Below are 14674 nucleotides of genomic sequence, written 5' to 3'. Positions count from 1 at the left end.
ATTCCAAAGGGTCCTATGAGTTATTTTAGCAAATGTCTTTTCTGGTTTTGTCTCTTCATGTCAGCTTCACGTTGAATGCTGACAAAGTGACAGGCGGAAATTAAAATTTCAATATACTAGACTTGACAACCAAAACATACATAGTTACAGACTCGTAATTCTCATCAAGTATTTTGTACACACAAATTAAGCCCATAAAAGAACCATTAAGATGCAAACAAAAATTACACGTAAAATGGAACAAAAATTACCTGTAACCATGAAGGGCATATTGTGACAGTAGAGCTACAAATGCACGGTGTTGTAACAACTGCACCAGATAGAAAAGTTTAAGAGAGATTACTCGGCAGCTGAAAACAGTGTAAAAAACTCATAAAATCAGATAGCCAAAATATGCAATAACATTATTCCCTAACTCATAAAATCAGCATCCTTCAAACTAGTTTACGCAGTACCTTAACCATCACATAAACCCCAGGGTTACAAAGTCAAAGATTGGCACACAACCAAAAGCGGTAGTATGGGGTTCTCAAAACTACAGGCCGGTGATGGGAACTTTCTTAAGAAAATACTCCCTCCGGACATAATTAACTGATGTTTAGGACAACAAAATTACAAAGAAAACAAGGCAAAATGTTTGTCCGAAACAACAAATAAAACTGACCGAGGTAGTAGTTCTATGATATTTGTTCTCAAATCTAAAGCACCATGATAGATAAGCGGACAAAATTTAGGTTTTGAAGTTTACTCACACCAACACCCCAGACTATTTCTGTCCACATCCTAATATGTAGCATATGTCCATATCATGTAACAACTGCATATAAGATTAGTTTCTATTTAAGAAACAATACAGAGTAAGAGTATTCAACCCGATGTGATGAAAAAAAAGATCAAAACAACCCATGCCCATTCCTAGCCCTATGATACAACCAAATTACTTCAGGAATAGAGATGACGCAGCAGCACATGTAACCTGAGTCGTGCTGTAGTGATGCAACCATGCATGGAGAGAAAACCAAATGTTGACATGCACCAGTTTGCAAGTGAGCAAGAATATGAGTTGCAATTGCTGATTTGTCATGTCAGGAGCCTTTATTTTGTAATTTGTCCCACAACAAAAGAAAAATAGTTTGGATTGTATGATGAGTTCACATGTCATTTTATGCCCACTTCCCTAAATAATAATAAAATGCTAGTGCTTATCCAAAGACCAAGACATCTAGAAGGTACTTGACATGGTTTTGCTCAGCACCAAATCATCAAAAAATATAGAGAAAATAAGTTATTTTCCTTTTGCTGGTTACATCTCTCTCTATTCATCATAGGCACCATACTGAACTATCAAGTTTTGGACAACTGAAGTTGGTTCAGTTTAGTTGTTTTTCTAGGCAAACCAGAGGTTATGAACCTATGCGAACCAAGCCAATATTTGCGCACAGATTCAAGACTTCTATTCCAAGTATACTGCATAGAGCATGTGTAACGACTTGGCGGCGGTCCCCAGCTACACAGGGTGTAGTCGTGCTCAACAAGAGGAAGGGATTGAGTTCCCTGTCTCTCAGGAGCTGTCATGGCATCGGACACCAAGAACAGAGATTTGCAGAGACGAGATCGAGATATTGGAAAGGAGATAATTCTTGCTTAATCCAAATGAGAGGTCATTGGCTTACGCTGAACTAATACAAACTGAACTAATTTGAGAACAAACCAATCTAATAAAAACGGATAATGAACCTAACCTTGACCTAAGCCAAAGAAAGCGTTGGCGTCTGTCGACTGAGCGCGGTCACCATGTCGCCGGTGTGTCCAGTGCACCTGGTTTCCTGTGCTTGCTATACGTGGTCCCCCACATAACAGTGTGCGTGCACCAGCACACATGTGTGTTAACTATAAATAGCCATTTTAAGGTCCATTGTTATTTCAAATTCTTAATATGAATTGTGCTTTTAGAAGAGATGGCCTTTTGGTGTTACCTTATAGTGCCTTGGAGATAAGTGTAAGTTAAACATATAGAGTATTAGCATTTGTATGGATATTTGAGATAACACTTCTACAAGTTAGACTACTTGCAATTTTTATATGCAAAGAATGGTTGCAGGGTCATCATAGTATGTGTTCGATCTACATTAGATTGTAAGTGTTGCTTATCTTTTGGCACAAGTAACTCATGGTTGCCCATTCATGCTACTTACTCTAGTGCATCAGAAGAATAGAAGTTACATGTGTTATTTTAGAGCCACGGCTAAACACATTAACCCTAGAAGGTTGATCTAACATTACTCATCCCATTCACCATCTGACTTCCAAAAAATCAGAGGCCACCCTTACATTCATAAACTTTATGTTTCCATATCGCCTTATTGTCTATGAAACAGTCAGCCCTATGCCTATCGTATTTTTATATGGAGCCATAAAACCCAAATCTATGACTATTGGAAATACCACACCGCCACAGCCATATCACACGCTGATGTTAAATATAGAAATGATAAGATATCAAAGCGGATAACTTACTTTACTAGATATGAGCTGAATCTTCTTCACTAGCGAGAATGACAAGCTTCCAGTATCACCACTGGACAGCTTTGTTAATAGACGGATAATGCAAAGGCAGGATGCTACCTGGCACAGGAAAGATGATATCAACAACAACGCTTATATATACGAGTAGAAACCAGAAGTTGCTCTTTATAAAAACATACTACCTCCGTTTTTTAATAGATGACGCTGTTGACTTTTTCTCACATGTTTGACCATTAGTCTTATTCAAAAATTTTATGCAAATGTATAAGATATAAATCACACTTAAAGTACTATGAGTGATAAAACAACTCATAACAAAATAAATTATAATTACGTAAATTTTTTGAATAAGACGAATGGTCAAACATGTGAGAAAAAGTCAACGGCGTCATCTATTAAAAAACAGAGGGAGTACAAAATGATATAATTGTACTGCAAACACATATCAATATTTATAAGCCTATATAAGTCACAATGCGTGCTAAGGAAGTCAGATAACCAATGAGTGACCAAAAATCTCTTGGGCGTAAAACAATAAAAGTTCAAAATAACAAAACAACATTCTCTTCACTTTATTTCAGAAGTCAAGAACTGGAAAGTTACCTTAGCACGATGAAGAAGATCATTTTGGTACCCATTACTTGATAGATGATTTACCAAATCCTCCATAGTCGTGCTATCAAACCATTTGAGCACTATGTCACTTGGACAAGGTGCAACAGAAGGTTCTTTTTGCTCCTTTGAACCAACAGGGGCAGGATCAGAAGTTTTTGTTTCTGTAAGCAACTTTCCTTGCAAGAACAACTCATATGACATGATCTCAAAAATTGTACCAAGACAACAATATCTGCATATGCAAAACCTTGCTTTATCATTCTGAGAACCATGGTATTAAATCTTATCTATGAAAGGTTGTATTTAATATCAAATTCTGAAACAGGATCCAGTCGATAACAAAAAACTGAGACCAGTCAAATTGGATTCATATGATGAAACCATCACTGGTGGCTTCAAACCCAAAAATGTTTTAAATTTTAAAAGAAATATTATTCGATAGAACTCTTGGCAGATATTACAGTTAGCATGTAGGAAATGGAAAGCTAAAGCATGATGACCATACCTCAAAGATTTTTTTTCATCAACAGTCTCAACGCTGTCGATAGGGTAACTAGCAAAAGCAGCACGAATACAGCATGATAAGTTCTCCCAGAATGTTCTAGAACTTCTCAGTTTCTCTAAAATGTATATAAATTGAGCACCACTTTCCCATAATGCCTTCAGTAGATCAAGAACACCTGATAATATAGAAGGAGATCTGAAAATAACATTGTTCAGCTCAACCACACGCATAAAATAGAAGAGCAAAAGTATCAGCACTAGAATAAAAGGTGCAACAATTAAAGCGAAGACTCTGGAAATGAGGCAGTGGAAATACTCTTCTGGGGTAAAAAATTATGTTTCTGACCTACCAAGATTTGACTCTTCAACCTTTGCTTCAAGGGAACACAAGATGAAGCACAAAGAAACAGTGAGAAATGTCAAAGAATCCTTTACCTATCCATAAGCTCAGTGGATCGTCCAATATAACCCAAGATTTGCTCAACAAGTCTAGGATTGCTTCCTGAAGGGTTCAGAACAAAATATTTACTGCTCTGCTCATGAGCGGAATTATCAGAATCTGCTTGCGCCCTTGTACTCTGTTCTATCAAGGAAATAAGAAGAGCAGGCTGCAACAAAAAAAAATGGCGAAGTTAACCTGTGGCTCTCTTCGGTCATAAATATTTGGCATTTCCAACAAGATTCAGTCAAACATTTGAAACTTGGATTGAATCATCAATAACTTCTCAAATGCTTAGCATAAATATGGAACAATGGTATCCGTAGATTCCTTCAAAAGTACTATCATAATAATTTTGATTGTCAAAAAGTTTTAAAAGTTTAATCCAAAATCTTGTCCCAACTCCCAAACGTCAAATATCTATGAGACAGGAGGGAGTACATGTAAAATATTTAGTTATTTAGTTTTATGTAAAAAAATCATTTAAAAGATTTAAACAAGACCTAGGAAGAAAGATCTTGTCCTCGACATATATCAACAAACAACGATGCTCTGTCCCCAATACAAACTTATCCCTATATGGCCACTACCAATAAGGTAACTCATATGACAATTCTTTTCTTAAGATGTTAGACTTCTTCATGGGCAGCCCAGCCTGGCAGCCCAATACCCCTAGGACTTTGATTTCATCCAGCCCCACAGATTAGTAACAAATGAGGGAAGTGCCGCTAGTCTCAAGCAGGTCAGAAAATTCCTATTTGTTCACCCATCCCAACCACCATGCTATGTACCTAAACCTAGCTATCCACACAATGGAATTCACTTGGTGTGACAACATCGTCTTCCAGTTTAGGCTCTGGTTGCCAGGGATCACCGCTTATTTTCCACTTTACCTCCTGGCAAGTGAACCCTCAACCATACAAGCGCAACATCAGCTCTCTGAGCCTACATGGCTACAGCATGGTATAAGCCATATTCACAAGACCAATTTGGTACATGCAAGATCTAAGGGCATATGAGATTTAATGCTAATTCTTTTGATCTTTGCCTTAGATTGTGTGCATATAATTTCTGGATCGGTCTGTCTTTTTTTACTGTAGATAAAAAATTGATGGTTTCCTTGTTTAGCACTCCATCTGTCCCAAATAACTCCATTTTTAGCCTTGGGTGTTCAAAATAAGGTGGAGGGATAAACACCAAAGTGTCCCTCTTAAGTCTTAATAGGATATTAGTATTGGTGGGTGGGTGGGTGGGTAAGGCAAGTAAGTGGTATTGAAGGAAAAAAAACTCATAGATTTGCAGAAATAAGCTTATTTTGAGACAAATGGTAGAGGCTAGAAATGGGATGGAGGGAGTTTTTCAGGCCCAACTCAGCATTGATGGAGGTACATGTAGGAATATTGAATGGATTTCTTGTTTACTACTACCTCCGTCCCAAAATGTTGCTACCTAGGGTGGGATTTGACCTATACTCTGTCCAGATTCATTGTCCTAAGATGGATCGAATCCCATCCTAGGTAGCAAAATTTTGGGACGGAGGAAGTACCTTTATGAACTGATGACTTTCATGAAGCTATTTGATTGTAGCACCTCAAGCTGGTTCTAGAATGGCATTTTGGGCTTAGGAAAGTGTGCAAACTCAACGATAAGGCTGAGCTCAGGCTTGGCGCTGTGACAACTTTTCAGGCACAACCCAGTATTTGAATAGGTCTATGCTAGGATCTGGGGGAGGACCCAGGTGTCTAAGGGCCTGTTTGGTAGAGCTCCCAACTCCTAAATTTAGCTCCACGAGTTAGGTCTGGAGTGGAGTTGTGGAGCAGCCTAAACCCAGCTCCACCTCTCTAGTTCATTTTGTGAGAACGCTCCACCCAACTCTGCTCCCATTTTAGGTGGAGTGAACTGTTTGGCTGGGCTCCAACTCCAAAAGAGGTGGAGCCCTGGAACTGTGCCAAACAGGCCCTAAGATGGCAGCTGTACTCGACTAAAGGGTGATGCCGATATCCTCACCCCTTCAAGCAGTAACAAACATAGGACCAGGGGAATGGAAGGAAAATGGGAACTTAACTTCGGGTTGATTCCATTGATCTGACATCACCTTTATATAAAGACAGAGGACAACAAACTCCTAACTAGTATATAACCAACCTTTAGTAAACAAGTCTTATCTAAAGGAAAACTAATCCTATAAGGTATTAAGGTCAATCGAAACAAAAACATGATTTACTGCATTGGCGATGGAAACGGCTGCTTCCCATGCCTAGCATAAGTGTGCCCCCACATTAACAAGTTTGAGAAAAAAAATAGGCAGTGGCAATCATCTCAGTGATGGAGTCTTCCATAGAAATAGGGAAACGCAAACAGCTGACCGCTATAAAAGAATAAACTCGTCTAAATAGAAAACGAGTGCATATGGCATGTTCTACACTGTTGGAATAAAATAGTGACAAATTTTCATGGATTATATAGAGCATGCACGCACACAATGAAAAAGGACCATCTACAGAATAAACAATACCTGATAACGAGCAGCAGAAGACAGAAGGTTGAATATAGCAACAACCTCATTGACTTTGTCTACCTCATCAAGAATGCAGGAAATACTTGTTTGCAGTCTCCAAATCTGAGAACAATAAGTTAAGGGAAAAAGAAGAATTAATGATGTCAACACACCAAGGTTAATAAAAATCAATTGCACGGAACACCATGACAGTCAAACAAATATTAGGTAACACTGCTGCTAACCTCTGAACCATTAACAACAAAGTAGGCATTTTCCATGAGTTGAGGTTGTGCTTTATAAGCAGTGAAGCACAGCATTGAAAATACTCTAGCGGCTGCAACTTGTATAGCCTTGAGAAATATATCAGTATTGTCAGTGTCCCAAGGCTTATGGAAGTTACGAGAAATAGCATACAACAGAAAAGTAAAGGAAGAAAGAAAAAGCTTCATGGACAATCTTTTTTTCAGGATAGCAATTTATGCAATTTTGTGACCAACTTGGCCTTAACAAATTGTTTAGGTTACAGCAACACTATATAAATGCATGCAAACAAAAGTATTGGACATTTCTAGATGGAATAGCCTGTTCTTAGGCAAAAGATGTCCAATGCACAGATCCCCATAAATTCATGATGCTGAATCTAGACATATATATGTCTAGATTTATTAACATCTATATGAATTTAGGCAATGCTAGAATGGCTTACATTATGAAACGGAGGAAGTAGCTTTTACTCAAAAAGGGAGAAATGAAAATCGAAGGCACAAAAAAGTTCATTGTTTTACTTTATTTGAAGTTCTATTGTTGTCCTCACTGTTTGAACAAGCATAATGTGATTGGGATAATATTTTGATGAATGCAAGTTGTAAATGGAAGATGATGCATGTGCGCATTTCTATGGATGGCTGGCCTGTAGCATACAGGAACCCATCAAACTATCCAACAATGACATTAACCAAAGCTAATTAGATAGACAAATATTACCAATATAATTTGATCCAGAAAACCTACCAGGTGGCCATATTGTCTAGATAGGACTTACAAGAGGAGGTGCAAGCTGTGCACTGATCCTCTTGAGCTACATCTCTAAGGCAAGTTGCATGACAGGGAGGGGTATAATGTCATCAATGGAACCCAACACTTTGGTTCAGTGCATGGCAAGATTAGGTATTTAGGTTGTTTTACATACCAGTTGGTTGTTCTATCACTAGAGATATCGTTATATATGGATTTAGACAAGGATGTCATCCATGCAGGCCCAGCTAATCAACCAAAAGTTAAGCAAATCTCTCCATCTCCTCATGTCACCCGCAACAGTGATACTTCTTCTATCTGTTGCTTATCCCTCCAATCTCTACCACAGATACCCTTCCCAAAAGTTAGCACATAACAACTATATTGCTTAATGAGAATACAAAGTTATAATTTTTCAGGGGGAAACCACAAAGTTAAAATCAATATAAAAAAACAAAAACTTACTGAATTCTGAAAGGACATCAATGATATTGCAGCTGTGACGAAAGGCAATGGTTTTGACGAGGACGACAAAACCATAGTAACGAAAGGCGGACTTGGAACCAACTCCTGAATATTGACAAGAATTAAGAGAAACATGAGTAAAGTTATAAAACTCTGTATTTTAAAGGACTTGATCATAACATCAGTGATAAAGAAATGAACATATAATAATCAAATATATATTTGAGACAAGGATAAGAATGGAACTCAATTTTAGTTTAGAACATGTTTTGTCAATTTTGATTTCAAGCCACAAGAAGGGCCTCACAGACTAATGTTAATGTTAAAAAGTCTACATAACTGCCTCATAGACCTCTTTGCCCCTTATGTCAGCTGCGGAGGAAATAATCACGGCGCAAAGTAAAGGGTTTGGCTACACCACCCACCATGGCATGCCAGACAGCTGTAACATCATGGTTGGCGGCGCTGTGTTGTTTTGCTCCCCCGAACTATTTCACTGGTGCACTTAACCCTAAACTATTTTTTGGCTCAATTTACACCCCGTCAACCCCGAACTATTGAAAACGCTCACTCCCCCCACCCCCACCCCCACCCCCGCAAACACTATTTATCTTTTTTAGTTCTCACTGTATAAGTCATATTTTGTACTGAAATTTTGGTAGAATATTGATGCATCCACAACTTACGTCTCAACATTCTTTTTGATTTTTTTTCTCGCTGTTTACATAGGTTGAAAGCACTTCAAACTGATTTAAACATCAAAATTTAAAGTTCGAGCAAACGCCATGAAAAATTTCAAAATATTTTTGAACTTTTGGTAAAGAGTAACAAAAAAGAGAAATGTTATTAAGGAGTAAAATGAACCCTTTTTAATAGTTTAGGGGATAAATGAGCCAAGAAATACTTCAGGGGGTTAAGTGATCCATTGAATTAGTTTGGGGGAGTAAAATGCACTTTTTTTCTTTTTAAAATTAAGTTTCGGATGGTTTGTCTTAAATATCTGTCTGGAAAAGGTTGTCTATGGCTGATGGCCGTGTTCCATATAGAAGTAACAAAGATCAGGCAATGATGGAAGTAATTGTTTGATTACTTATTATTTGCAACCGTCGAATGTGATGACTAGGTTTGTAGTTTAGTAACTGAAGAGAGATTATACAAGGATCCCAGAGAATTCAGAAAAATAAAGTAAGACATTTTATCTGATTATCTGATAGTTGGAGCTTGTTAACTTAAGGTGAAAAAAGAGCACAGTAATATCATGCATTTTTTACCTCTGGTAAGTTGGACAGCATATAAAATACAATATCAAATCCACAGCAAAGGACAAGCTGTATATCTTCAATATCCTTAAGATCATGACAATAGCTGCCATGCGAGTGCTGAAAAATTTTAACAGTTTGTCACAGAAAAGGTAATGAAGCTAAATCATGTATAACATAATTGCTCAAGGAAAGAAAGCTTACTTCCAGTAATTGCGTTGACATGGACAAAATATGCAAAAGAACACTGTGGATAGAAGAATCATACAATAGAATTTCCCAAATGATGCCACCAAGCTTTGATGAGAATGATTTGACTTGAATACAGCTCTTTACCAAATCAAACACCTTGAAATCACATTGAAATGGTCCGTTCTTATTTTCTCATTCATGAATAGAACTAATGAAAAAAGAATCTTAACACTATCTCTTGAACAAATTAAGTGAAACATAATTTATTTTCCAAACCATTGACTTGGACCAACAAAAAGGAGGCAAAACCATGTGAAGTCAATGAGACCTAACAAATAAAGTGGTCACCTCACAAACAATCAAACAAATTAAAAATATATGTACCTTAAGGGTTATCTTCCAGCGACTATAACTCTTGTATTTCCAGTTCATATGATTAACCATGATGTATTGAACTGAAAATATAATGAATGATGATATTATATCATCAGCAGCAGCTCCTTTCCGCAAAACCTGGATGGCAAAATCAAGCACTAAAAAAATATAGCAAATCATCAGATCATCATATGTACAGAAAATAATTATGAATATATAATGCATATAGGAAAGCAGATACTGAGCAGTGAGCACTGCATAATTAATTAACAGAGAAGAAATCTCACATAAATTTAATAAGAAATATTAGAAACCAATTTATAACTTCAGAGATAGCAAGATTGCATACCTGTAGTTGTAAGTGAAGAACAGTCTCCACTATCCTCAGAGGTAGCAAAAAGCATTCTTGCTAGCGCACCAGAAAGAAGCCAATCACTGCAGAGAAAACTGTAGTTTTCACTTTTTTGTTTTTTTCTCATATCTACAGTTTCATGCAGAAAAAACCACAGCAGCTGGAAATACATAAGAACTAAACAGACTTGGAACTTTTTAAGATTAGTTTACTCCAAGCCATTTCACCATGAAAGTTAATTTTCTTTACAGATGTTTCACAATGCAAGTTCCTTGAGGAAACCAAGAGTATAGCTGTTTCAAAATGACCACTATTTACCCTTGCAGTCATGTAGTGAAAGTTATTTCGAAATGACCACTATTTCCCCTTGCAGTCATGTAGTGAACAGGTTGATCGGTTGCAGTATGCCATTCAACAAAGGCATTAGTTGAGTATGGTCAATGTCACTGACTTTAATTAAGAAACTTTTTCTGCATGATCAGCTTGGGCTCGTATGGTGAAACAATGTTTACAAGTACAGCAGACAATGATAGTTTAGTTCAAAATGCCCGAAAGCCCATTTAACTCACTGTAAAAGGGTGTTAAAAAAAATTACACTATGCATGAAAGTATGACCATCATGACCATGGTCATCCCAATAATTGAACTTAAAAAGGTGATCCATACATAATTAAGAAGCAGTGAACTATTGACTTTGAAAAATTCAAATATTGATGATAGTTGGAAATATAGAACAACTTTTGTTTCAGAATACATAAATAATGTACCAATAAACGGTTGTATACAGCAAAAAACAAGGTATATTAGCCTATTTTCCTTTTGGACTCTTTTTCCTTCTTGTTAATATAATGGTGCGCAATTCTCCTGCGCATTCGAGGAAAAGAAAAGGTATATTAGCCTATTTACCAATTCCCGTACACTAGATTACCTTGAAGCAACACCAGATTGTGTAATGAAGAAGCCACAGTCCAACGCCACATTGAACACATGGTATGGAACACTGAAAAGACAAACTCCTTAGCCAAAATAATTTACAACAAACAGATAGTCAAGGCTTTAATAGAAGAAAAGGAATACTTCAACACTACTTATTCAAAACAGAAACAAACCAAGAGGCAAATCAGCTTACCAACTGAGCATTTCTGCCAGCATGCCAAGGGTTTTGGACATTACACAAGCATTATTAAAATCTTCCACATATTTGAAAATGGATGTGCAAAAAATTTTAGCAATATCAATCCTGAGAAGGGAAAAATATAATATATTATTCTCATTCCAAGGGATGTATTCAGCGTGAATAAATGTTTCAGACCCATATTCTCTAAAAGACAAAAGTTTCAAACCTGACATGCTTGTCAATATACCCCAAGTTCTGTGACGCTTGGACAGCTAGCGACTTGTCAGCATGCAGCAAAGCAAGGCACAAATCCTACAGAAAGTAAACTATGCATATTCAAGGCTCAAAATTAAATGGAGATAAGGTTGTGGAATACAGCACTAAAAACTGCAATATATTCAACAGCATGAAAAACAAATGAAGATCCCATTTGTTAAGGTGGAATTTTATCAAAAGAAGGGGTAAGTAACTTAGTTCATCGTCAAGAAACAGATTTAGAAACAAGCAATTCAAGATGTAGGGTGAAAAATAAAGGATCAGTACCCTGTTTGATGATACCATCTTATATAGTAGGTCCATTATAGCACAAGCTTCCTCGTAATTGCATGCATGAAGATCTTGTGCCAAAATTACAAGCAAAAAGAGGACACCTGAATGTGGAAACTAGATAAAAATGAGCCAGCAGCTCATGTCAGATAAACAATTCAGTACATCCATTAAAAAAATTAAGCACTATGGCAGTTATGAAAGATTTTTGCTTCTCAAGGTACAACAAAACCAAGTACAGACCAGGGACACATACATTTAAAGTAGTTCAAATTGTGCACGCCTTCCCTGATTTCAATCTATACATCCTAGTATTATATATTATTACTATATTGCAGTTGTACTATAGTTATTCATGTATACGGCTAGGCTTTCATTTCTATAGAAGACAAAAATTATGAAACTAGCAAGTACATATATACTGGTGAATTGTTGAGGCGATTCATCTCTTTGTTGATCCTTGTGGTCTCTACATGTGCTAGTCCCCTCTTTCAAGATCAAATGTATGAGTTCCTATTAATTGTTTTTGTTTGATGAAACATTGAGCTAAGATTGACACTGTATGCAAGACATATCCTGCCATAAAACATCAGCCTCGTCATGGAGTTTACTTCTATCTTTTGAAGAAAAATCCAATACTTATTGTGATGATGAATCGGTATTACAAGGCTTTGGGTAATCCTACATACAAAATGTCATATAGGCTGGAACATCAATCTTATAGTACTCTCTAGCTACAATCGGATGGTTAGGTAGGAAGCTATTTCTTAGGATTGATTTGGTTCCTATTATGTGTCTTCGGTAAAATACAAAATTTGCTTATTTGTTAACACTTAATCCATCAGTTGTCAGGGCTTATTTGTTCAATTATCACGCAATACATAAAAAAATCACCGATATTTCTCCCAAATCTATTACTCATCCTAGGCAAGGTGAACTAGCTTAACAAAAATCTATCTACCTTGCGCAGTTGCACTATCTTGTCTAACCACTAACCAATCTTGGAAAAGGTCCATTTTACTCCCTCGGACTATTCTCCAGACCACTTAACAAGTGAACTATTTTTCCAGCAAATTTCAAAACCCACCACTGAACTACTAAAAAATGGCTCAGTTTACTCCATAATGGCAATCTGTTTTGTTTTTTTCTCCATAATAAAGCATGTTTTAAGCTAAAATTTTTTAGAGCCATAGATGACAACGTAAAGTATGTTAAAAAAATAAGTTCATTTTTTCCATAGCAGTTTGTATACAGTTTTAAATCTCTCCCAACCAATGCAAATAGTGGCTTAATTTTTTTAAAAAAAAAGTTAAGACATACTCCCTCCGTCCCAAAATAAAAAAAAACTAGGATAGGATGGAGGTTATGTCCCATCCAATCCTAGGTTTGTTTATTTTGGGACGGAGGGAGTAAGGTACAATGCTATGTATCATCCCACAAAATATCAAAGTAAAACACAACTTACAGAGTAATAACAAAGAAAAATGTCATTAGGCAGTTAAGTGAACTGTTTTCAGAGAGGGGGGGGGTAAAGTGAGCTGAAATCTAGGGGTAAAGTTCTGTGTCAAAAAAAGTTCAAGGGAGTAGAATAAACTTTTCCCTTCTATTTTCAGTCATCACTACCAGTTCCTTCTCTATGGTGTTTACATCATTATAATTAAACACAGGGCACAATGAAACAAAACATGCAACTGATTTCGTTAGACAAGAATGCCTTGCTAACATTTTTTCTATCGGAAAAAGAAAGAATATCAGGTAAGTAGAATAGAGAAGGTATTTTACCTCCCAGCGAACTAATGCAACATCATCTTCAAGAACTTTCAAGATGTAGCCATGGCTTCCACCGGGAATTGTAGTTCCTTCAATACCAAAAATGCTGATTGGACTATGAATTTCAATTTGATCATGATAGTTCACATTGTCTGTATCACTCCTAGGGACTGCATACAACGTAGTCACCCCATTCATCCTCTCAAGGTAATTAAATCTGCAACAAAGTAACCCCAGAAAATATTTATTATAGGTAGAACAGTATTGCAGGTGACCAAAAAATATAGAAACTACAAGTACTGTGTGATTATGAATGGCTAAGGAATATTATAATAGTCAATTTTGTGTCACCGGACCCAAAAAATCTGTACATCACCATATAGACATCTCTTATTACAATTTAGGACATCTCAATTAGAAGGACGATGCTAAATAATGACAAAATGGTATACTGTGAACCAAAATTAATGAGCTAACAGCTTTCGGGTACCAAGTGAATGTTTCAGGTGGTAATGGTATTCAAGGCATAAGACCTGCAGGTTTTAAACGCCAAGTGTAATGTTTTAGGCAAGTTCAATATAAATATTACAAATATAAATATTCACAAAGGATCCAGCATACTTCAAACGTGTTGATTAAACAGGTATTTTCCATTGCCACATCAGCTTTGCAGCATCGTTGTCAGTTGTCACAAGTACCATGATGGTATCACAACACCATCAAGTATGGTGGTGGTGGTGGGGGGGTGTTTGGGGGGGAGAAAGGTTGGTTCAAGAAACGTAGGTTTAGGTGACATAACCGCAGGATTGTGGATGGGCAACCTTGCATAAGATGATCTGCCATAATAATGTTTGTTCAATTGGTTGTTGGGCCATGAATAGCATACAACTCCTTAATATTTGCAGACAAAGCTTGTTAAAATTTATTTTCATTCCCTAATGCAAGTGACTGTAACCATCTGGAGCTCAAATAGCATTCTGCAACATGCATTCTAAGTAAG

The 14674-nt window shown here is 36.8% G+C and overlaps 1 protein-coding gene across 1 annotated transcript in view; it reads right to left on the bottom strand.

The window, feature by feature from the left end:
- The window catches only part of LOC9269589 (uncharacterized), a 29175-nt gene that overhangs the window by 5692 nt on the left and 8809 nt on the right, over positions 1-14674 (bottom strand). Inside the window, exons 13-29 of the mRNA XM_015759047.3 lie at positions 13687-13891; positions 11902-12021; positions 11585-11670; positions 11371-11481; positions 11170-11241; positions 10239-10324; positions 9899-10047; positions 9527-9670; positions 9335-9442; positions 8064-8168; positions 6827-6934; positions 6600-6704; positions 4081-4253; positions 3647-3841; positions 3130-3373; positions 2518-2625; positions 252-310 (exon numbers count right to left, since the gene is read on the bottom strand). Coding sequence (XP_015614533.1) covers positions 252-310; positions 2518-2625; positions 3130-3373; positions 3647-3841; positions 4081-4253; positions 6600-6704; positions 6827-6934; positions 8064-8168; positions 9335-9442; positions 9527-9670; positions 9899-10047; positions 10239-10324; positions 11170-11241; positions 11371-11481; positions 11585-11670; positions 11902-12021; positions 13687-13891 — 2178 coding nt within the window. The remainder of the gene's footprint in view (positions 1-251; positions 311-2517; positions 2626-3129; positions 3374-3646; positions 3842-4080; positions 4254-6599; positions 6705-6826; positions 6935-8063; positions 8169-9334; positions 9443-9526; positions 9671-9898; positions 10048-10238; positions 10325-11169; positions 11242-11370; positions 11482-11584; positions 11671-11901; positions 12022-13686; positions 13892-14674) is intronic.

Source organism: Oryza sativa, chromosome 10 (genome assembly GCF_034140825.1).
Source record: "Oryza sativa Japonica Group chromosome 10, ASM3414082v1".
NCBI classification, from domain to species: domain Eukaryota; kingdom Viridiplantae; phylum Streptophyta; class Magnoliopsida; order Poales; family Poaceae; genus Oryza; species Oryza sativa.
Note: the sequence above shows the minus strand (reverse complement) of the source record. Positions and strands in the feature narration are given on the sequence as shown.